Source organism: Carassius carassius, chromosome 15, assembly GCF_963082965.1.
Source record: "Carassius carassius chromosome 15, fCarCar2.1, whole genome shotgun sequence".
NCBI lineage: Eukaryota > Metazoa > Chordata > Actinopteri > Cypriniformes > Cyprinidae > Carassius > Carassius carassius.
The window spans coordinates 22,650,275-22,673,154 of record NC_081769.1 but is presented as its reverse complement, the minus strand read 5'-3'; the positions used below and the strand labels follow the sequence as shown (position 1 = coordinate 22,673,154).

The window sequence follows — 22,880 nt, the reverse complement described above, 5'->3', positions numbered from 1 at the left end:
AAAGTTAAATTACTGATCAGAGGAAGTTTTCATCTCTTCACAGATGTTAAAAGCAAATGTGCATGAGGTATAATGGGAGGGGAAGAGAGAGAAAGAGAGAAAACACTGAGCTAGGGAATGAGAGCGAGGAGGAGGAGAACAGAACAGGGCTTGGTTTCGCTGAGTTGAGGCTCGTCGGCTGGGAGTGAGTCAGTATGTGTTTAATATGTCTCGCATTCAAGAGACGAGTCACTACACATGCACACAAACTTGCTTAATGGAGATCCACTCCGTGCTCTGCTCCATGCTGAAAAAACGTCAGAGAGAAACACTCACAGGAAGAGACGGGAAGATGCAGGTCTTTAAATCCTGCTTCGGAAAACTGGTACAGTAAACTCGGAAGAATGGGAGTGTGTGGGAATGTGTGTAGATTTTACACTGTTTTACTACATCTTTGTGGCATCTTGAACTGTCATGGATTATATTCAATATTTTATATTCAGTTGATTTATGTCTGGTTTATCGTCGTTTTAAGTAGGAACAAACATTAGTAAGTGTTGACCACTTTTCCTACTTTTTGTGGCTTTTTAACATCAGATGTGTTCTGATTGGCTGCTACTGTGTCCTGCAGCATTGTCAGTTTCATTGTGGATTGTTTTTAGCTGTAATCTTGTAGTGTCGCTCCAGGTCAGGATGGGGTGAGAATTAGCAGAATAGATCCAACAGACATTGATTTGTTGAATGAGGAGTCAGAGTTGACCTTCTTTTTTCCTCTGTCTGTGTGTGTGTGTGTGTCTGTGTGGCAGAAGCCTGATGGGAGAAGTTCCAGAGGCAGCACTGACCGTGATGATGGAAGCCTTCAGGGACCAGTGAGTTTCTCTTCATTTTCTCTCTTTTTCTTGAAGTACACTACCGTTTTAAAGTTTGGGGTCAGTAAGGTGTTTTTTTTTTTTTTTTTTTTTTTTTTTTTTTTTTTTTTAATAAAATAATTGTATTCAGCAGTGATTTTTAAATTGATCAAAAGTATTCTTGTTAAACTTAAACTTGATAAATAACAATTTAAACAACAATATTAACTATTTTCAACACTGATAAAAATAATAAATGTTTGTTAAGCACCAAACCAGCATATTCAAATGATTTCTCAAGGATCATGTTACAGTGAAGACTGGAGTAAAGGCTTACATGAATAAATTATATTCTGAAATAAGAAATGTAATTTTAATTAATATTTTTTTTCTAAAAAAAGGAGAGAAAAGGAAGGATTTTTACACAACTCTTTCTCCACAACAACTATTGATAGTGACTGTCTCTCAAGCAAGTGTGTGTGTGTGAGAGAGAGAGTTAATCAGGTCAGATCAGGTCATGTTAAATACAGTGGTGTTCCCGCTCATTGACATCTGCAGTAAATTATACTGTATATGGGCGTCACCTCACACTCGCTGTGGGGGAATTCTGTACATGGACAGGAATTTCACTTAAGTTGTTTTTTGTAAAAGACTTAAAGATTATTTAACTCTGTTGTACATCTATGAGATTGTGTGTGTGCTCTTGTATAGTTACCGTGGAGTTCTAAAAATCAGAGCACACTGAAATTCTTAATTTTATTTTACAGTTAAAATGTGAATGTGACTATGTACAGAGGGGCAGATAGATGACAGATGCTTTCTTTGAAGCACAAGATGCTCTTTGAACATTCTCAAAACGTGATCGTCTGGTTTGACACAAACTTGTGGAGTTCATGCAGCTCCAGAATTGCTGCCTTTAAAGCATAAAAGGGACAAACCAAATACCAAGACATTCTGAAAGTTTTAAAGTAATAATATAATCATTTAAAATGCAAAATAGAACCGTTTTTATTAGTGATCTCAGAATCCACTGATAGATCTCAGCATGTCATCTCTTTAGTGAAGTTAATGTGCATTTAGTTTGCCATAGTGTGTTTTTATAAGCTTTAAGGTACTTAAATGTCTATCATAGCTAGATATCTATCCAAAATCAGCAGGATAAATGGGAGACCAAAGACAAGGGCCCTTTTGTGAGGAGCCAAGCAGCAGTGGACACTCAAGAAACCCAATCTGCTCAGTCTTCCCACTTCTAATGTTAACATAGAACCACTACAGATGTTTACTAGTATTTGAATACATTTCATGCTTGTCATGATCTGGAACTCCACAGAAATCCACAGCTGCTCTGTAGAGCTTTTTTGTCTGCTGCAGTGGTTTTGAATGTCTATCCTTTCCCATTGGGCTGTCCTCTTTGATTCACTGTGGTCTTGGTATATGTATCTCTGTGTGTGTGTGTGTGTGTGTGTGTGTGTGTGTGTGTGTGTGTGTGTGTGTGTGTGTGTGTGTGTGTGTGTGTGTGTGTGTCTGTGTCTGTGTCTGTGTCTGTGTGTGTGTGTGTGTGTGTGTGTGTGGTGTGTGTGTGTTGGCATGCCAGGCATCCAGACCACAACAACACGCATGGCACAGTCTGTCTTGACTCCTGCATATTTTTAACTATATATTTTTTTTTATTTATTTATATTTTTGCAGACTGGAAATCAACACATCTACCAACCTATAGGAAAAGCAGGTGAGTTATGAGAGGTCTGTTTAATGTAATATGTCATTTCAAGTCTTTAATGGTCACCAATGCTGCATTTATCTGATCAAGAATACAGTAGAAACAGTAATATTTTGAAATAGTATTACACTTTAAAATATACTGATTTCTATTTTAATGGATTATAAAATGTAATTTATTCCTGTCATGGCATAGCTGAATTTACAGCAGTCTTCAGTGCCACATCAATAATTTTTTCTCTATATCATTGTTGAAAAAAGTGTAAGAGCTGCTTAAGACTGTGATTATATTTTTGACGGTATTTTTTGCTTTACAATGTGTAATTTACATAAAAATGCAGATTGAGTTACAGACTGACTGGTTCTTGTCGTCCTCAGAACACGCAGCTCCTCCTAAAAAACCTCCTCGGCCCGGAGCTCCCAGCCACCCAGCAGGAGTCTCCGGCCTCAACCCTACAGACAGCTACAATGAAGGCGTGAAGGTACCAGAACTACCACATGGCAGCTTCAGATGAAGATTGTGCATGTGTGACTTTACAATAATCACTGCTGCTGTTTTTAATCCACATCAAGTTTGAAATAGCACCAAACACACACACACACACTGACACATAGCGAGCCTTCAGGAGCAGCTAGCATGCCAGCAGATGCTGTTTGCCAAGCCTCATTAAAATCATCCTCATTCCTGAAACCCCTTTCACATACACAAGCACACAATTGCTCTGCAGGGTCTCTCATAAAAATAAGCCAGCAGTTTCCATTCCAGCGCATTTTCCTGATGCTGTGGGTCAGCATGTAGGGGGTCTCGCAAGCAGCAGCAGAAATGCAGTTCAGAATGGAAAATATAATTAGGAACAATGCACATGTAATTGCGGTCTGCATTGCAGTTTGATTAAAAACAAATCAAATTAAATTGCTATTGCTAGTCCAAAGCTTTGCTAAGAGGGTCGTTCTCATTGTGGAAACCATTTGATGGGACAAAAATCTGTAGTAGAAGATGGTTTTCAGTATTTTTAACCAAAGAGAAAGATGTTTATTTACTCAAGCTGCTTCAGACAACATTTAGGAGCATTTAAAACGTGTAATTTTAACATGTAAATTTAGTTACATAATTTCACAGAACTGAACTGTTGTGACATTTCCATGGGGTTGGATTCAAAAATATATTGACTTGCACATAGAATGAAGACGTAACTCCAAGTTGTTTTCTCTTTCTTTCTTTGCAGCATGTATATGTAAAGTTATATTTATTAATCTTTCTTTTCTCCCTCTCTCTCTGCACACTGTTCTCTTGCTCTGTGCCTCTGCCCTTCCTCTGTTGCACTGTTTTTGCACTGGTAGCCCTGGAGGGTAAGACCACCTGTAGACTCAGTGTTATGTTTCTGTCTGTGTTTGTGCCCCCTTTTTTTACCAGTTGCTATGGCATTACTCAACCTTATCATTTAGAATAATAAGTTAATTATCTACTAAACTGAATTACATGGGCTGTATAGATCTTGTCAATCTCCATGTCTTTTGCTTTTTATATCAACTGTGATTTTAGCTAATGTGCTTGTAGCGCAATCCTAGTGGAGGCTTTGGATCATTCTGGTTGGGAGGACGCAGTACAGTTTATTGTGTTTAAAATCTACACTGACATATTTCATTGATCTCTTTTTATATTTAACATGGGGTAATTACATCTTTTTGTCATCATATCATGTTTTAAATTTAAATCAAGGGTGCATAGATGGATTTCTAATCAGCTGGGTATTTTAGGAAGGGATGGGTCTCCAGTAGTTGCTTGTGCTGCCATCTAGTGTCAAACATGTACCATAACACAAACCTCTTCATTTCATTATTACTTATGTCCTGTAACATGGATTCAGTAACACAACCTTCATCCTATATCCCTTGTTTATATACATAGCAACATTATATGAGTTGAATCATTTTCAGTAATTTTAAAGTTTGTTACTTTGTGTTTGTCTTTAGATTCAGCCTCAGGAGATCAACCCGCCCCCAACAGCTAACTTAGATCGCTCCAACGACAAGGTCTATGAAAATGTGACCGGGCTGGTAAAGGCTGTGATTGAGATGTCCAGTAAAATCCAGCCAGCTCCACCTGAAGAATACGTGCCCATGGTGAAGGTATGACACAAACTGAGAAATATATATCCATTCTGCAGGTTGCTGAACGTGCCTTCTGCTGACTAGAGAGATGATCTTAAAGGGATTATTCACCCACACATGAGCATTATGAAACCAGTATACTAGTATTAACTCCCCTGGAACACCCACAAAAAACAACATTCATATATGTGACTAAAGGCATCTATGGTGTAGTCAGTAGTATCAAATGTCATCTTGCTCACCATTGGATCCTCTGTAGTGAATGGGTGCCGTCAGAATGAGAGTCCAAAAAGCTGATAAAAACATCACCATAATCCACACGACATCAGTCCATCAATTAATGTCTTGTGAAGCAAAAAGCTTTATGTTTGTAATAAATCCAACATTAAGAACTTTTTAAGGGAAGTCGTGGCCTAATGGTTAGAGAGTCGGACTCCCAATCGAAAGGTTGTGAGTTCGAGTCCCGGGCCGGCAGGAATTGTGGGTGGGGGGAGTGCATGTACAGTGCTCTCTCCACCCTCAATACCACGACTTAGGTGCCCTTGAGCAAGGCATCGAACCCCCAACTGCTCCCCGGGCGCCGCAGCATAAATGGCTGCCCACTGCTCCGGGTGTGTGCTCACAGTGTGTGTGTGTGTGTTCACTGCTCTGTGTGTGTGCATTTCGGATGGGTTAAATGCAGAGCACAAATTCTGAGTATGGGTCACCATACTTGGCTGAATGTCACTTCACTTTTTTTTTTCACTCACTTCACTTACCTTGCTTTAGACTAAAATGCATACCCTCTCTATATAAAACTGCTTCCTTTTTATATTTTTGATCCAATCAGAGAGCTTTCTGAACCATAGACTACAACGCAACTGACACGTTCAAGGCCCAGAAAGGTAGCAAGGACATCGGTAAAAAAGTCTTTGTGACATCAGTGGTTCAACCCTAATCTCATGAAGCTATGAGAGTACTTTTTGTGCGCAAAGAAAACAAAAATGAACACTTTATTCAACAATTCTCTTCCGTCTCAGTCTTCGCCGTGTGACTTCAGGAGAGTACAAGGACAGACAGGAGCCTGTGTCCCTTTAAAAAAACAAACCCAAAAAAGGCTAAAAATAAATATGCATGTAACTAAATTGATTAATTAAATTAAAACATACTAATAATTAAGCACATAGCACAATTATATCTAAAAATCTAAATAAATAAATAAATGTATTCAAAATATTAAGAATTGCTATAATATTATATAAGTAGTATAACACTTATAGTTAAACATCACAAAAACTAATGTTTGATTTGAGAGCCCCAGTGGAGGTTACGATTATAAGTGAATAATATCTTAATTTTCAGCCTTTTGTTATCTCAAAACTTTAAAAGACTTCATATGGACCACTTTTATGTTAGTTTTATGGCATCCTGTGGTCACCATAAACTGTAATTGCATTAAACATGTGGGTAAATAAGGAGTACATGATGACAGTATCATATCATTGTTTTAATTTTGACATTCTCATCATGAAAATGTTTGTTTCAGGAAGTGGGATTAGCACTGAGAACACTGCTGGCCACTGTGGATGAGACCATACCTTTACTACCGGCTCACACACACAGAGAGGTAAACGCATTCACAAACTAACACTAAATACTCCCATTCCCAACGTCCTTCTTGCCAGCTCGGCTAACTGTTCTTGTTCTTCCTCATCAGATCGAAATGGCTCAAAAGCTTCTAAATTCAGACCTGGCTGAGCTGATCAATAAGATGAAGTTGGCTCAGCAGTACGTCATGACCAGCCTGCAGCAGGACTATAAGAAACAGATGCTAACAGCTGCACACGCACTCGCAGTAGATGCCAAGAACCTGCTGGATGTGATTGACCAGGCCAGGCTGAAGATGTTGGGCCAGGCACGACCGCATTAGCCCTTGCTAGAGGACACGGCGGTGCACGTGACGCCCTGGAAAAACACACCAGCACAGACTTGTACACTAATAGAGCTTCATGGGCGCCTTCACTTCTCACTGACCCTCACTTTTAAGCTGCACGGTAGACCAAGGGCACCGTGATGAGGGCTCTGGATTTATTTAACGGATGAGCTGGACTGGACCAGACTCATCACGACTGGATCTCTTAGAGAACATAGTGAGCCGATGACTGGACGCTGAGAGGGCGATTCTGACCTCCTCTATGAGCTTTAAACGTCTCTGGAGGAAAAGAGATACTCTTACACTGTATTTAATATGTCTGTGTTTCATTGACAAGCCCAAGCTCCTGCTCCACAGCCAGACCACATAAACCTAGATCCCCCTCGGCTTGGGTTCTGGCTCTAGAATCGTAGAAGTTGAGACTCTTTTGCACAGTAGAACTTGAGTTGAGACTGGATTCAAAAACTCTGGGTTTGCTTTGCGGACTCCCACGCTTCTCCCTGGGACTAAGAGGGACAGTGTTGTATATTTGGGCCTTGTGCCACCTAGAGGAAAAATAAAGCTATGACTGAATTAAAAAATGAGTGTTGGTCATCATGTTTCCTGAAAGAAAATGTAAAGAAAATATTATGATTATACATAGGAATGGGCAACAGATTAGTTATATTATGAAATAAATGAAATATTTACATTTAGTCATTTACCAGACCCTTTTATCTAAAGCGACTTACAAATGATGACAATGGAAGCAATCAAAATCAACAAAAGAGCAATGATATACAAGTGCTATAGCAAGTCTCAGTTAATTAACTTAACACAGTACACGTAGCAAGGGCTTTTAAATAATACAATAAATAAAAAGAAAAAAATTAGAGCAAGCTAGTGTAAGAGGCTTTTTTGTTGTTGTTGTTGTTGTTAATTGTATAATAAATAAATAGAAAAGAAATTGATAGAATGCAGCAAGAATAGAGAAGCTAGTTTTAGTTTTTTTTTTTTTTTAAGAAAAAAAGTTAAAAGTAAAGTTCATTTACTAAAAGTTAGTAAATGAATTGAGTGCAAGTCTAAAATGTTTTTTTAAGAATAGAATTAGAGAGTTCTAGAGTTAGAGGGTCAAATAAATTTATCTTGCTGCCATGTTCTGGATCTCCAACAGTCTATATATACAGCAGACTTCCTGTTTCAATAGGAAATATGTCAACACATCTTAAAAAACAATTTCACAGGGTCACAGTTTCACTTATCTATCCATCTACATGTATCTATGATCTGAATTCATAGTTTAATAAAGAGAGAGACCATCGGACATAATGCAGTTTGTAATGCAGATCGATCTTAAGGCCATTTTGATGTGGATTTTGGGAAATCAATCCGCCAAAATCTTAATTATGTGCTCCACAGGAAAATATTTGTTCAACGTACCACATTTAGTTTAACACTAGCATCCACTCATTCCTGACAAAACTGGCACAAAGCAGTTTCTGGTTTTCTGTGAATCGCTAACTTAGCCAGGAGGGAATTTTATCATCAGAGTAGCAATGTAGTGGTGCCACGTTTATTTCTACTCTGCTGGGAGAAACTATGCTGGCCAATTACAGATGAGGACTGAACGGTGACATCGTCATTTAAAACATGTCATAATGAAGCCTTAGTGAAAATATGATTTTAAATAGGTATGGAAACCAATGTTGCTAACTTGAAGTAAAAAAAAAAAATCTGTAATTTAAATACTTAGGAAATTAAAAAGATAAATGTTGCCTCTGAAAGTTACATTTTTAAGAATAAAATTACTAATCTGAAACAAACACAAATAGTGATATAAAATGTAAATAAAATGCTATTGTTCCATTAGTTATGCGAGTATGTCTCGTTTATTCAGTAAGAAAAAATATCAACATCAAGCATTTATATGATAAAAAAATAATTTTAGTAGATTTCCATTTTGCATCTTTTAAGAAAACGAGAAAATGTGGTTTAAAAATACAATAGTAATGGATTTTATTGTAAAACTGTGACTTGAAACCCAAATAATTCCAGTAGGGGGCGGTATATGTATATATACTATATGTCCCTGTTAATGTCCCTTCAAGCTTCAAGACGAGAGAACGACTAAACCCAATTCAGACGCGCGTATAATATATATTATAAGCAAATGATTGAGAATAATTATTTGTTAACTTTTTAGAAATGTAAAATTAACATAAGATCTCATCTTACAGTATTGTAAAAAAAAGACTGACAATCTAGAAATTTAGAAACTGAAGCGAAGCACGACACAATCTCTCTCTCTCTCTCTCTCTCTCTCTCTCTCTCTCTCTCTCTCTCTCTCTCTCTCTCTCTCTCTCTCTCTCTCTCTCTCTCTCTCTCTCTCTCTCTCTCTCTCTCTCTCTCTCTCTCTCTCTCTCTCTCTCTCTCTCTCTCTCTCTCTCTCTCTCTCTCTCTCTCTCTCTCTCTCTCTTAAATAACTGAAACTCTTATTTTGAAGTCTCGTGTTGCGTCGAGTCTCTTATTTTAAAAGCTGTTCGTCTGTCCTCCATCAGTGAGTGTGTCTGTCTGCCGCTGGCTTCACGCGCCGCTGAGCGCCTGATTATTTTTACGCCGTCGAGTCTGGCGGTGAAATCCAGGTCATCTCCTCCGGATCACAGCCAGCGCGGCTCAGGCTTCAGCTCTCCGCGGACTCACACTGCCATTTCCTCATTCCACTCTGCAGAGGTAAGGAGCTGATATTCTCCTCGTATATGTCTTGGTTTTGTGCAGATGGCATCAGATGGGTGCGTAATGATGTCAGCTGTGCCAGTGGCCCCGCGGATAGAGAGAGAGGAGCGCAGCGGGTTTAGTCTGGGGCACAAAAAGTTGTTAGGACCCTCCGACTTCAGATCAGACGGACAACTGCTAGCCGATAGTCGGGCCGTAACACAAGTTAAGACTATACTTGACATATTCATATTCTTAGATAAATCAGATCATTTATCGGGAGGCAAAATTAGAAAGAACTGGTTGTGCGTTAACGGAGACCGCAGCCGGTTGCTTTAACGGGACCCTGAATGTAACCCAGTTCTTCATCCAGACGTAATCGGGATCATTTTGGGCCAGACAGTGCGAGCCGGCTTCTTTTTTTCTGCCATCTTCAGTTTAATATAAAATTTTGTTGTTATATGTAAAACATTGTTATAAAAAAATATTTTTTTAAAAATCGATATTTTTAAAGAAATATTTTGTTAATGCCAAAATATATTTTTTAAATATTTTTTTATTGATTTCAATTAATTTGCACTTTCAATACAAATTATTTATTTATTATGTTTTTTCTCCTCCTGTAAATTAGTAATAATAATCTTTTATTATTACGAAGGGGTTTATGTGGTAGTGATAACTAACTGTATTTTATCCCAAATATTACATGGCTACTTACTAAATTAATATATTGACATAAAATAAGTTAAAATTGTTAATATTTTACTTATAGGTTAGCTTAAAGTTTCTTCTAAGAAGAAGAATGCATTGCACATCTGATAACAAAACCAACTTAGGACTTTTTAAATTTATTTATAAATGAATGTTATTTTTATCCATAGTTTAGTCATAGTAGCTGTGTTGAGTCAGAAAATGAAAGTAGCATTGGTATGTTGCCATGAACAGCAGTGAAATAACCAGTTTAGCTTTTAAATCAAGTTTTCTGGTACTAAATTGAAAAATATTATATTAACATATTCCGTAACTCACCATATGTTTTGCTGTCAGATTTACTAATGTATTAATTTAATGTGCAGTAGTTATATTTGGTTTCTTGTTTTCAGTTACTTGGACTTGAGCGTGATGGATAGTCATTTTCTTGCAGATAATCACATTTGTTTATTTGAGGCTTTGATATTTACTTACAGATGTCACTTTAGAGCTCCAAAAAAGATAGAAAACAATCTTAATCTGTGTAAAGAGAAGATTGTGAAATGTTGAAATGGCTTCTTAGTAATGTCAGCGATGTCCAAAGAGATTAACATCTTATTATCCGGGCCCTATTAATTGCTTGTTAATATTTGATGCATGTGAGACTGAGAAGGGGATCAACCGCGAGTGTGTGTGTTTGTGCCCTCCTGTCTGCCTGTGTGTGTAGCTGTCAGCTGACCCTGTCCAGACTTGGACTGAGTGTGCTGCCAGTGGCTGTCGTGACTAGTGTTCGGCCCAGTTTAGACTCCACTCTCTGTATCCTTTCCTGTGCCCTGCAGGTTCTGGCCCAGTTGAGAGACACAGACATGATTGTGTCATATGCTGCCAGATAGAGTCCAACAGAGCTCTTATTGTTGCTTGAAGGCATCTGACGCTTATTTCACTTCTAACTTCTCATCTTTGGCATTCAGTCATCGAATCTATGTCCCGCTTGTCTCCAAGGGTCGTTGCCTCATGTTCATTCTGTATTTATGAATGTGAGCCGTTCCTCTGCGTTACCCCTGAATGACGTTTATCGACACAGAAGGACACTTTCCAGTCCTGAAAAATGAGCTCGTGTCCCAGCTGTGATGTCATCCGCTCCAGGCAGACAGCGAGGTGTGTCAGAGTGTCGGCTGATGGATCTGCGGTGGCATCGGGCCAAGTGTAACAGTGAGTCGTGGATACGCGTGGAGCTCAGGGACTGAAGAATGATAAATCGGTCCAAAGCGTGAGAAGCTTAACAGGACTTATGGTGCATCACCACCTGCCTGCCTGCACAAAACACACTCTTTTGGTCACGGACCGCCCAAATTACCCAGCATGATTGCTGAGTGTCATCACAAATGGGCAAAATATTAAGCACTTGTTCCTTTTTATTTTTTTTTATTTATATTTTTAGTTTTAAATTCATTTATTTTTATTTTTCGCTGTTTTGGATGGCTTAACAATATAAACAATTGACAATTTATTATTCATTGACATATTTGTGCATTTTACAGTTTTCCCCAATTTTCTAAATAATGTATTTTATTTATTTATTTATTTATTTTGGATATTTAATTGACCATGCTTATTTTACAGCCCCCCCCCCCCCCCCCCATTTTCTAAATGAATTCATTTTATTTAAAAAATGATGATTCAACAATGATTTATTATACAGGGATTGTTTTTTATTTGTTTGCACTATTAATTAGTTTAGCAATATAAAACATATATATTACATTTATTATTCTTATTTATTATTCTTTATATTAGGGATGCACAGTGTATCCATCCATATCATGATCAAAATTATTACAGATGTTTATATTTATTTGTATTAGGATATATAATCATGCATTCTCATTTCCCCATTTTTATGTTTAATACTTTTATTGTCAATCTATGTTTAAATTAATCTTAATCATTTTTAGATAATTCAAAATACTTTTAAAATGTAATAACACAGTTAAATCTTTAGTAAAAGTTATTCAAAATAATTAGTTTTTTCATACTTTAGAATGTTACGACTTGAATTTGTAATGTTTTATTTGTCAATTATTTTGACAAAAATAGTAGCAAATATTAATAACAAATGAAAATGAATTAAATGAAATTCAACTTTGTAGGAATTGTAATATTTATTTAGTTGCATAGTGGTTTGAGTATATTGTAGTGGTAAATCACAGTAAATTGAGCACTCTTCTGTTGGTGAGTGAGTGATTTGAGGCTGAGAGCTGGGACAGCAGCCCACTCCAGACCGGAACACTCACTGCTTGTGGGAAGAAAGCTTCCTGTCTCACTGAGAGCCGTCTGTCTGACGCGGAGTCATCGTACGCCAAGTTTCCTGTCTTGCTGCGAACCACATCATCTGGCCTCTGGCACTGAAATGTCAGGTGGCATAAGGGCCTTGGGTAGGAGCCGCACACACGCTGAACCGAGATCAGCTGTCGTTCTGCAAACCCTGCTGTCTGTCATTATCTGACACGCTGCAGAACTGGACCCAGATCAGTGTAAGAAAGGACACCCTGGAGGATCTTAAAATTACTTGCACCCCCTCAGAACATACTCAGACTGGAGAGAAAATGATGCAGCCAAAAAGAGCGGCTCTCAGGCAGCGATCACAGCCGGACACTTATGGATCAGACCAATGAAAAGGTCACGCCACACATGTGTTCACTGCTTGGTCTCGTTTTGAATAAACCCTTGTTATTTTGCATAAATCAGTGTAGTGCACATCTGCTTTTTAGTTGCAAATATTTTGTGTTTGTCAAGCTGATGTTTCAGCACTTTTTGGGTTCAGATAGATGTCTCTCGAAGTCCTGTCACTGATGTATGACTATGGTTACGCTCAGAACAGAGGCATATGGCAGAGATGGTCTGATAGGGTTGAGGTCCCTGGTTGGCATCCTGTGGTGGGAGACAGATGGAGGCATGCTGTTGCATGAGGGGAACTGCGGTCCTGACGGAGCAGAGATAAAGACACTAACTACCGCTCAGCTTGTGCAGTCATTGCAGAGCTAAACCTGCCTTTTTACATTATTTTTGGATTTTGGGGGGTTTTATCGCTGCCGGTAATCTTCACAGTTCGCCTCCTAGTGGCATTCGCTATAAACTTATTGACAATTGTACATACACATAAAATGTTCACTAAGCGGTAGAGTTACACTCACGGGACACTGCACTTATTTGCAGTCACAAAAGCACATTATTTGCATGCGCTTTAAAACCTTGCTGGTTAAACATTTCATTTGTGTATTATTCTGATGTGCACTTTTTCTGAGCATGCACACCTGAAGCGCATGCAATAAAACAGCCTGTTTAACAGCGCCTGATTTCTGGATTAAGTTATCTTTCGTGCTAATACTGTCAAAACACACAAAGTTTACATATAGACTCAGTTGGTTATTCTAAAGAGAAAGTAAACCATTGAGAGAAAAACGGATGCATGCCTGTATATTAGATGCGTGCAGATCTTAATGGGACAGGAGACAACATGCTGCAGACTGTCATTAAAGGGATAGTTCATCCTAAAATTACATTTATTTATTCACTTACATGTTGTCCCAAACCTGTATAAATTTATTTATTGTGCTGAACATAAAAGCGGATCTTTTAAAGAATGCGGGTAACCAAAAAGTAGCTGGTCCACATTAACTTTGATAGTAGGAAAAGAAATCCTATGGAAGTCAGTGTTTTTTTTTTTTTTGGTTACAAAATAACTTTTTATGTTCAACAGAAGACAGAAATTCATTTAGGTTTAAAAAAACAACAACTTAAGAGTGAGTAAATTAATTATTTTTTGGACGAACTTACCTTTTAATGCTAATAAAACAACAAAATACAGGAACACTAACCAGTTGCTTTAATAAGAGTCAGTGTATAATTGATGAATTTAGTGTTTTATTTTTATATTTTTTAATACAATTTCTTGAAAGCTACTTCTAAATGCACATACTGTACCTGAAAAATAAAGCATTGTTTTATTTGTATATTCTGTGTATTTGTAATGTGTTCTTATTTTTTTAATAACAAAGATAAAATAATGACAAAGTTTTTATCTTTGCCCACTTTAACCTAATATCTGCCATTGTTTTTTTTTTTTATCTTATATTTTTTTTTTACCTTGTAAGGCTTTGTTTTATAAATTAGGGAAATTAGTTTGGCTGTAATGCTCAGACAACTTGGAAAATAGTAAAACCAACATAGCAAGGAATCGTGATAAAATCGTGAATTGCAATATTTCTGAATAAAATTGTGATATGATATTTTTGCCATATCGCCCACCCCTACCTGGAAGTTAGCATCACCCCAGTTCCCTTGATTTTTGGATTGAAAATAAGTTCTGTGACCAAGAAAACTTTTTGTTTTACACATTACACATTTACATTTTACACATTCACATTTTACACTTTTCATCATGATAATCTTCACAAATAAACACTTTTATGAATTTTGAAGCCTAAATAAAGTCAAAAGAAGAAAAGGCCTTTAAATCTTTGAATGGGAAAATTTGACACAAATGTTTGGCGCAAAACAATAGATCCCTATGGAGCTATTCACACCAGATGTGCGATTATTTGTTGGCATGAAAAAGTAAATTTTTTTTGTTCGTCCATTGTGTCAATCCACTTTAGAACTCTATTGGAAGTTATTACATGGTTTAAAGTGGGTTTCAATCAAAAAACCTTTATAATTGCAAAAATTTTCAAATATAGCTTGATGATATTTGTACCTCCTATTTATATTTTAAGATGTATTATTGTAAGCATTATTGATAGTTTATGTTTCTGGTGTAGAGCCATACTTTATTTATCTTAATTAAGTGCTGTATTTTGTGCAGCGAATGATGCTAAAACCATATACGAGATCATAGACCGTATAAAAACATGGACGTAGTGTCCTGGACGTCACCCGTAGACTCCTGAAGTCTGTTTTTGAAGCTTAAAGTGTACAGAGCGGGCCGTCGCCATCTTGGCAACGCGTCACAGCGCGACTCTCCTGGACAATCAAAAATGGGCAAAAAAGCGGGAGCTAGTTGCTGAAGCCACGCCCACCTAGCGCGACAGCAGTGTCAGCAGTGGCAAACCACCTGTCACTCAAGAGGCCACGCCCTTAATTATGCAGAACTTTAAGTCTTAAAATAATTTAAACGGATGACTTATAAAAAAAAATTCACCCCACTCACAGTTGTCATGAAGTGCAAAATTAGCTATTTAGACCAAAATCATTTTTTTGCACCAGGCTGTAAACGTTTTTTTTCTGCTGTAAAGTGGGACATTTTAACATGGGGAGTCTATAGGATTTTGCAGCCAGCCTCAAGCGGCCAGTCGATGAATTGCAGTTTTAGTCACTTCCTTATTGGCTTCACGAGAGAGAGCGGGAATGTGGCGCTCGTACAAGATACTTATCTGAGGAAATATGCACTGTTGCTTGGTGCCACCTAGCATGCAGGCGTGAATTAGCAGAAGGCGATCACTCATTTTGCTCTTCGTCAGCAATTCACCTTACTTTTTCACAGCGCGGCCGGTGTGAAACGGCCTTTAAAAGCTAAATGTCACCACTATTAAACTTCCAACAGCTCTTTCAGTCATTCAATAAAAAACATGTTTCCTTAAAGTCTGAATAGTTTGCAAGAACAAGGTCTAAACACACAAAAGTGGACTAGTTAGTTAGTAGATGAGTATACCGGTTCAGTGTGATGACGTTTAAAGGGTTAGTTCACCCATATATTAAAATTATGTTATTAATGACTCACCCTCATGTTGTTCCAAACCCGTAACCGTTTCTGTCCGATGCATCTGATTCGAGAATCGAGGAGCTGATGATACTGCACATGCTCACGCATGAAGCAGACTGACACACAGAGCGTCTGAACCGAACTGATTCTTTTGGTGATTGATTCTGAACTGATTCTGTGCTAATGTTATGAGCATGGGTAAACCGAAGGCTTAAATCAAGGGCAATCATCACCAATTACATCATTACGTCGAGCGCAAAAGAACCGGTGAACCGTTTTCTTCAACCGGTTTATTGAATCGAACTCTCTGAAAGAACCGGTTCGTGGAAAAGAACCGAACTTCCCATCACTACTGATGATCCGAAAACCGATGCAACCGGTTCTTGACTCGAGAACAAGTAAATCTTTTGTTTGTTATCTGGCTCGGCTCGGTATTCATCTTCAGTTCTCTCTTCACAGCAGTTCAGTCAGTGTACTGTTTGAGTAAATGAATTACTCCGGGATATTGATTTGTTTTAACTCCGAGGGAGTGTTAGCCACATTAACACTCCCTCTGAGTTAACAGTTAACAGCTTAAGTAATTTGTGGATTAATGCTTATTGGAGACGCGAACCGTTTCAAACGATTCAGTTCGATTTGGTGAACTGGTTCAAGAAGATCCGGTTACATCGAGTGATTTTTTCGCAAACCCGATATCATACACTGCAGTGAGCGCGCTCACAACAGACCCGGAAGAGAAGATAATGCTGAATAAAGTCTTAGTTTTTGCTATTTTTGGACCAAAATGTATTTTCGATGCTTCGAAAAATTCTAATGGACCCTCTGATGTCACATGGACTACTTTGATGATGTTTTTCTTACCTTTCTGGACATGGACAGTATACCGTACACACAGCTTCAATGGAGGGACTGAGAGCTCTCGGACTAAATCTAAAATATCTTAAACTGTGTTCCGAAGATGAAAGGAGGTCTTACGGGTTTGGAACGACATAAGGGTAAGTTATTAATGACATAGTTTTCATTTTTGGGTGAACTAACCCTTTTAAAGTCCCCAACAACCTATTTAGTCCTTTTTAGCCATTTGTTAGCAACTGCCTTTTCCAGGCAAGTAAAAGCTTATAAAAATTATTCTGCCAATACTTCAGAAAGAACATATTATGGCTTGCCCCAGGCTACAGTGTTAAATAATGTAAAGAATTATTTCTGACTTATTCATTATCATCAATTCTACAGAAATGGGGATGAACTTAAAAATAATTGTAATTCTAACTCAATCATCCTAAATTAATGCCTATGAAGCTCAAATCTGATCCCTTTCAATTCTTTTCTGTGAGTTTCCATTGGAAATAAGGAATTTCGGGTCTGTTGTGTTACAAATGGCCATCTGTCAGTAATGAAGTTTCCAAAAGTACAATGTACTGTATAATTTTAGGAAAATTAGGTCCTGTTTGGCACATTTTCTCATAGTTGTCACTGTATTTTCATCAGCTGGAAATGTTGGGGGGGGGGGATTCTATCTGCTATGATTTTAATGATCAATCATTATCATTTCAAGTATATTTATATTTAATATTTAATGGAGATTGAGGATACAGGACACTGCAGCACTCTGCACCAAGCTCTCTATTTCTCTCACTCTCTCTCTCTCTCACACACATTCATTTTTTTCTCTCTCTCTCCCTCCCTCATGCTGCAGCTTGACTTTGACATCAGCTCTTCTGGAGGACATGGTAAACACAAACTTTTAGGACTCTAATTATTTACAGCATCTCTTGTTGGCTAAATCACCCTTCACAGGTCTGAAAGAAGGTCACACGTCATTCCATCCAAGCAAAGTCAGACCGAGCTGATTTCAGTGTCAGTTTGAGGAAATTACTAGATAAACCTCGGAGTTAATCAGTTGCATTATAAATCAATGCAGCTATTATACACTACCATTCAAAAAATGCAGTAATATTAGAATTTTAACATTTTGAAATGTAATTAATTTGTGCATTTATTTGGAATAGAAAATCTAAACAATGTAAATGCCTTTTACTCTTACAATGTATGCAGTGTAATGGATCTTTGCTAAATAAATGTATTAATTTATTTAAAAAAATCGTACTGACTTTTGAACACCCCCAACCCCCCAGAATTCTGAAATCTTCTATACTTTTGTTTCTAAATCTAATAAATATCTTAAATGTACAAGTACAAACATTTAACAAATCAGTGGCATCAAAAAGATGTTTTATGTTGCATAAATCACACTTAAGAAACATATCAACAGATTTACTCCTTGTTGGAATGGATGGTATGTTGAACCCCTTGAGAACAAGTGTCTGGTTTGAGCTAATGCTAGACTTGACCTCCATGACCTCTGCGGTGTGCACCGCTGCAGAATGCAGTAGAGCAGCAAAGGTCTAGCTGTCTAGACGCTGTGGGCGGAGTCCCAGAGGGCTGTCGATTGATTGGCTGAGAGGAGAGATCCTGAAACTGATTAGACGTTCTTCAAAGGCTTGTGTTTGTTTGCATCTGTGTTTCAGTTTTGTGTGTGTGTGTGTTCCTGTGCTGTCTGAACAATAGTTTTTAGAGGACGGGTCGATTTTATCTTTTCCACCCACATGGCTCCAAATCTGATTGATTTTATTTGCCTTATCTTCATGTAGCATCTCAACTCCGTGCTCTAAATGACATATTTTTGCAGTTAGTTATCAATGTAAGACCTTAGCTGATCAATAAAACCATTAATGTTTTCAGATCACTTTAGTATGTTATATTAAAGGGTAATCTCTTTTCTTTTTGGGTTCAGAAAAGAAGTCATCTCAATTGCTGTTGCTAAGGCAACCAAAATCTCTATCATATTGCATAAAACAGACTTTAATACATCCCACATTTTGCCTTGTTGGCAGTGCAGTATTGTTAAGCTAAAAAAAAACTGTTCACTTAAGAGAGGTGGGCCAAAATACATAAGAGGTGGGATTAAGCATAGTCACTCAAATTACTGCTAAAGGCAAACAAGCTGAAAAAACATAGTGATCACAATGGAGTAAAATAGACTGTCAGGAGAAAGAGGAATGCAGGTACTGCTGTATTGAAAATGATAGGCTGTCAAAACAATATCCGTCCTGACACTGTGCAGACAAGCATGTTGTCATAAATTCATGCTGTTGTATCTATTCTAAACTAGCTAGTATCTGTACAGAGACCAATTTCTGCATGTGTGGCGTACAATGTCAGTTTCTTCCTATATTTACTTTCTTTTCACTTGTCTTCATCTCTGTCTGTGTATATCTAGTTCAGAGTATCTTATTTATGTGTAGCTATGTATTTGTATACTGTATATAGAAATACTTTTAGCCAGACATTTTACCTCTTCATTAGTTACTCTATTTTTTATTTTTTTTGTAAAATCAGAACAGACTAATGTATGGGTCAGTTACGTTTTTCCATATGTGCGTTTTTCCACCAATGCAGGAGTAATATACAGGTGAAATTCAATAAAATAGAATGTCGTGGAAAAGTTCATTTATTTCCGTAAACTCAAATTGTGAAACTCGTGTATTAAATAAATTCAATGCACAAACAAATCTCAACAAATTAAAATACTTTAATTAAAGACCAAAAAAAAAAATTTTTGTGAACTGCTGGCCTTATGTTAATTTACTGTACATGTACTCAATACTTGGTAGGGGCTCCTTTTGCTTTAATTACTGCCTCAATTTGGCGTGACATGAAAGTGATCAGTTTGTGGCACTGCTGAGGTGGTATAGAAGCCCAGGTTTCTTTGACAGTGGCCTTCAGCTGATCTGCATTTTCCTCTTGACAAAACCCCCATAGATTCCATATGATAGAAAATTAATTCGGCATCTTAAAAAAGCTGGTCAGCAGAAGGAAGCATGAAGTGCTCCAAAATTTCTTGGTAAACGGGTGCCGTGACACTGGTTTTCAAAAAATACAATGGACCAACATCAGCAGATGACATTGGACCCCAAATCATCATAGACTGAGGAAACTTAACACTGGACTTCAAGCAACTTCGGCTATGAGCTTCTCCACCCTTCCTCCAGATTCTAGGACCTTGGTTTCCAAATGAAATACAAAACTTCCTCTCATCTGAAAAGAGGGTTTTGGACCACTAGTCAACAGACCAGTTCTTCTATCTGCTTAGCCCAGGTAAGACGCCTCTGACGTTGTCTGTGGTTCAGAAGTGGCTTAACAAGATGAATACGACAACTGTAACCAAATTCCTTCACACTAGAGCTGAAGATCTTTGCCCGAACCCGATGGGTTCGTTCGGGTTATGGCTTAATTTATATAATCTTAGCTGGCTCGGGCTTGCGCTCCGGTTTGCGAGGTAAATGAGCGGTCATGTGATGTGTTTCGATTAGCGTGAGAAAGATGCGAAAATGAGTGCTGTGTAGGTGTAACGGAGGCTTGCCTCTGGCGATTACGTTTTGGTTGCACCAGCAACCAAAGTTTTGACCATGTTTATAATGAGTGAATAATGACGCACCATCAGTGAGCACAGGAACTCGCTGAAGCCATCTACAGTGGATTCAATAATTTTCTTCCACAAAAACATGTAGGCCTAGCCTAATCTCTGTGAGTAAAGGTTTTTCAAATGATAACTAAATATTCATTGAGCCTTAAATGCATAATGCTGACAGATTATTTACGTTAATGTTGGCATATTCTTTTATTAAATGTCAGCTGCTAGTGTCGAAGCAAATCGGGCGGAGACTTTATCTTAATTTTGTTATTGCCAAATACCCATCTTTGTTTAAAATTTATCTTAATTTAATTTGTTAAAAAAAGACTAGTTTTTATTGGTGCGTCTGTCTATTTAAAGGCTAAATGAGCCTATGTCTATTAGAGCGCTGAAATTTTAAGATGTCACAGAGGACTTATTTTATTTCTTTATGCCAACTTCCAAGTGGTCTAGGAAGTTATACGTTAGTTATGAATAAATTAAAACATGTATAAATGACTCATTCTTGACAAAAGGCAAAAGAGCTGTGTGTGTGCGCACATTTAAATAATGTCGGGCTGTAAACGGCTTTTAAAAAGCTGTCAATCAAAATTTACTTGTCGGTCTCAGGCCGAAACCTGTCAGGCTCGGGTCCTGTCGGGCCTAACTTTTATGGCCCGATTACAGCTCTACTTGGCACGTCTGTAGGCCTTCAGTCCATTCCTTGTGTAGTTTACTCAAATTCTTGAATCGATTTTGCTTGACAATCCTCATAAGGCTGCGGTTCTCTCGGTTGGTTGTGCATCTTTTTCTTTCATATTTTTTCCTTCCAGTCAACTTTCTATTAACATGCTTGGATAAAGCACTCTGTGAACAGCCAGCTTCTTTGGCAATGAATGTTTGTGGCTTACCCTCCTTGTGAAGGCTGTCAATGATTGTCTTCTGGACAACTGTCAAATCAGCAGTCTTTCCCATGATTGTGTAGCCTAGTGAACCAAACTGAGAGACCATTTTGAAGGCTCAGGAACCTTTGCAGGTGTTTTGAGTTGATTAGCGGATTAGCATGTCACCATATTCTATTTTTTTGAGATAGTGAATTGGTGGGTTTTTGTTAAATGTGAGCCAAAATCCTCACAATTTAAAGAAACAAAGACTTAAAATACTTCAGTCTGTGTACATTGAATTTATTTAATACACGTTTCACAATTTGAGTTGAATTAATAAATGAATTTTTCCACAACATTCTAATTCATTCAGATACACCTGTAGTTCGAAAATACTTTTGACAGTCTTTCCTGCACTACTTATTCAATGGCTGAGTAACACTGTCACTGGATCCAGAGAGAGAAATATGCAGCAAGCATTGAGGTATAATTCTCAAATGAATGACTCATGAACCGGTTCACTTTAGTGAATCAAATGCACACAGCGCAGCCAGGGTAGACCGATTCTCAAATAAAGGACTCTGATAAATTGGTTCTTTTTAGTGTATCAAAAGCACAGTGCTTTCTTATGCTGAACACAAAAGAAGATATTTTGAGGACCAAAGAGTTGTTGGTCCCCATTGACTTCCATAGTAGGGAAAGAATGACTATGGAAGTCAATGGGGACCATCAACTGTTTTTATTACCAGCATGTTTAAAAATATGTTCAGCAAAATAAAGAAACTCATACAGTTTAGGAACAACTTGAGGGTGAGTAATATTTTTTTTTTTTTTTTTTTTTTTTTTTTGTATAACCTATTTTCAGGTGAACCGTTCCTTTTTAAGTCCAATTCTAGAACAAATTAGTTTGTTCTTCGTAGTGAATCAGAAACACTTCACAGCCAGTGTAGTCCAATTCCAGAACAAATAACTCTAATAAATCAGCTCTTTTTAGTGAATCGGGGGCATACAGAGTGCAACTACTGTAGACTGATACCCAAATAAATTAATTTTATAAGTTGTATCTTTTTTTTTTTTTGTGAATCATATTGTGAAAATACAGTTTAAAAGTAAAAGTGAAACTTAAATCAGTTACTGATTGGTTGTCCATAACACAGCTTGTTAAAAACAAATGCATTGTGTTTTGGCAAAAGTAATTTGTAAGGATAAATTAATTAAATGTGCTTAAACAATGGTTTGTTTTCTGTTTGTTTTGTATTGTTGGAATGCATTTATGCTTCATTTTAAAAAGAGTATTAAAAGCCATTTAAACCATTTTTTTTTTTGCATCAGAAGAAAATTAAAATTTTTACTACAGAATCCATAATGAAATTGACTAAATAATAAATTGTTGTTACCCTTAAGAACAAAATTACCTGTTTGTTTAATTCTCTCGCAAGAGGCGTTGATTTTGCAACCTAAAATAGGTTGAGTTCTTTCTGATGTGCTTTGTTCTGTCTCCCATCAGCCATATCCAGTCTCAGTTGGGCGGCACTAAAACTGAAACATGACAGGTTCACGCATACATACATCATCTATAAACTGACTAACCCAGACAGCTGAGTCATCATTTGTTAACCTGAAGATCCTGGTTGTCAGGTCAGCTTAGGACATGGGCAGGAAAATGGTTAATCTGTCTGATTAACCGCAAGGCATGAATGCGGTGGCCTTTCACTTTGTAAAAGCGGATTTATTTTTTCTGCTTGCTTGGATGGACCATGGAGCTTTCTTACCAGAAGGTGTAAAGATAGGTAATCTACAAGTAAGAGGATAAAATAAAATACTTTATTTG

At 37.5% G+C, this 22,880-nt stretch overlaps 2 protein-coding genes across 16 annotated transcripts in view; both read left to right on the top strand.

The window, feature by feature from the left end:
• Positions 1 to 7,151, top strand: part of ptk2ab (protein tyrosine kinase 2ab) — a 70,498-nt gene extending 63,347 nt beyond the window's left edge. For all 14 annotated transcript variants that reach the window (XM_059568068.1, XM_059568067.1, XM_059568061.1 and 11 more), the window contains 6 exons: positions 786 to 848; positions 2,517 to 2,556; positions 2,925 to 3,028; positions 4,521 to 4,676; positions 6,184 to 6,264; positions 6,355 to 7,151. In XM_059568068.1, the coding sequence (XP_059424051.1) occupies positions 786 to 848; positions 2,517 to 2,556; positions 2,925 to 3,028; positions 4,521 to 4,676; positions 6,184 to 6,264; positions 6,355 to 6,567 (657 nt within the window). In that variant the 3' untranslated portion in view covers positions 6,568 to 7,151. The remainder of the gene's footprint in view (positions 1 to 785; positions 849 to 2,516; positions 2,557 to 2,924; positions 3,029 to 4,520; positions 4,677 to 6,183; positions 6,265 to 6,354) is intronic.
• A 1,941-nt stretch (positions 7,152 to 9,092) lies between these two features.
• Positions 9,093 to 22,880, top strand: part of ldlrad4b (low density lipoprotein receptor class A domain containing 4b) — a 52,234-nt gene continuing 38,446 nt past the window's right edge. Inside the window, exons 1-2 of one of the 2 annotated variants that reach the window (XM_059568032.1) lie at positions 9,093 to 9,279; positions 17,409 to 17,442. The gene's annotated coding sequence lies outside the window, so the exon portion shown is untranslated. The remainder of the gene's footprint in view (positions 9,280 to 17,408; positions 17,443 to 22,880) is intronic. The other variant, XM_059568031.1, reaches the window with a different exon arrangement.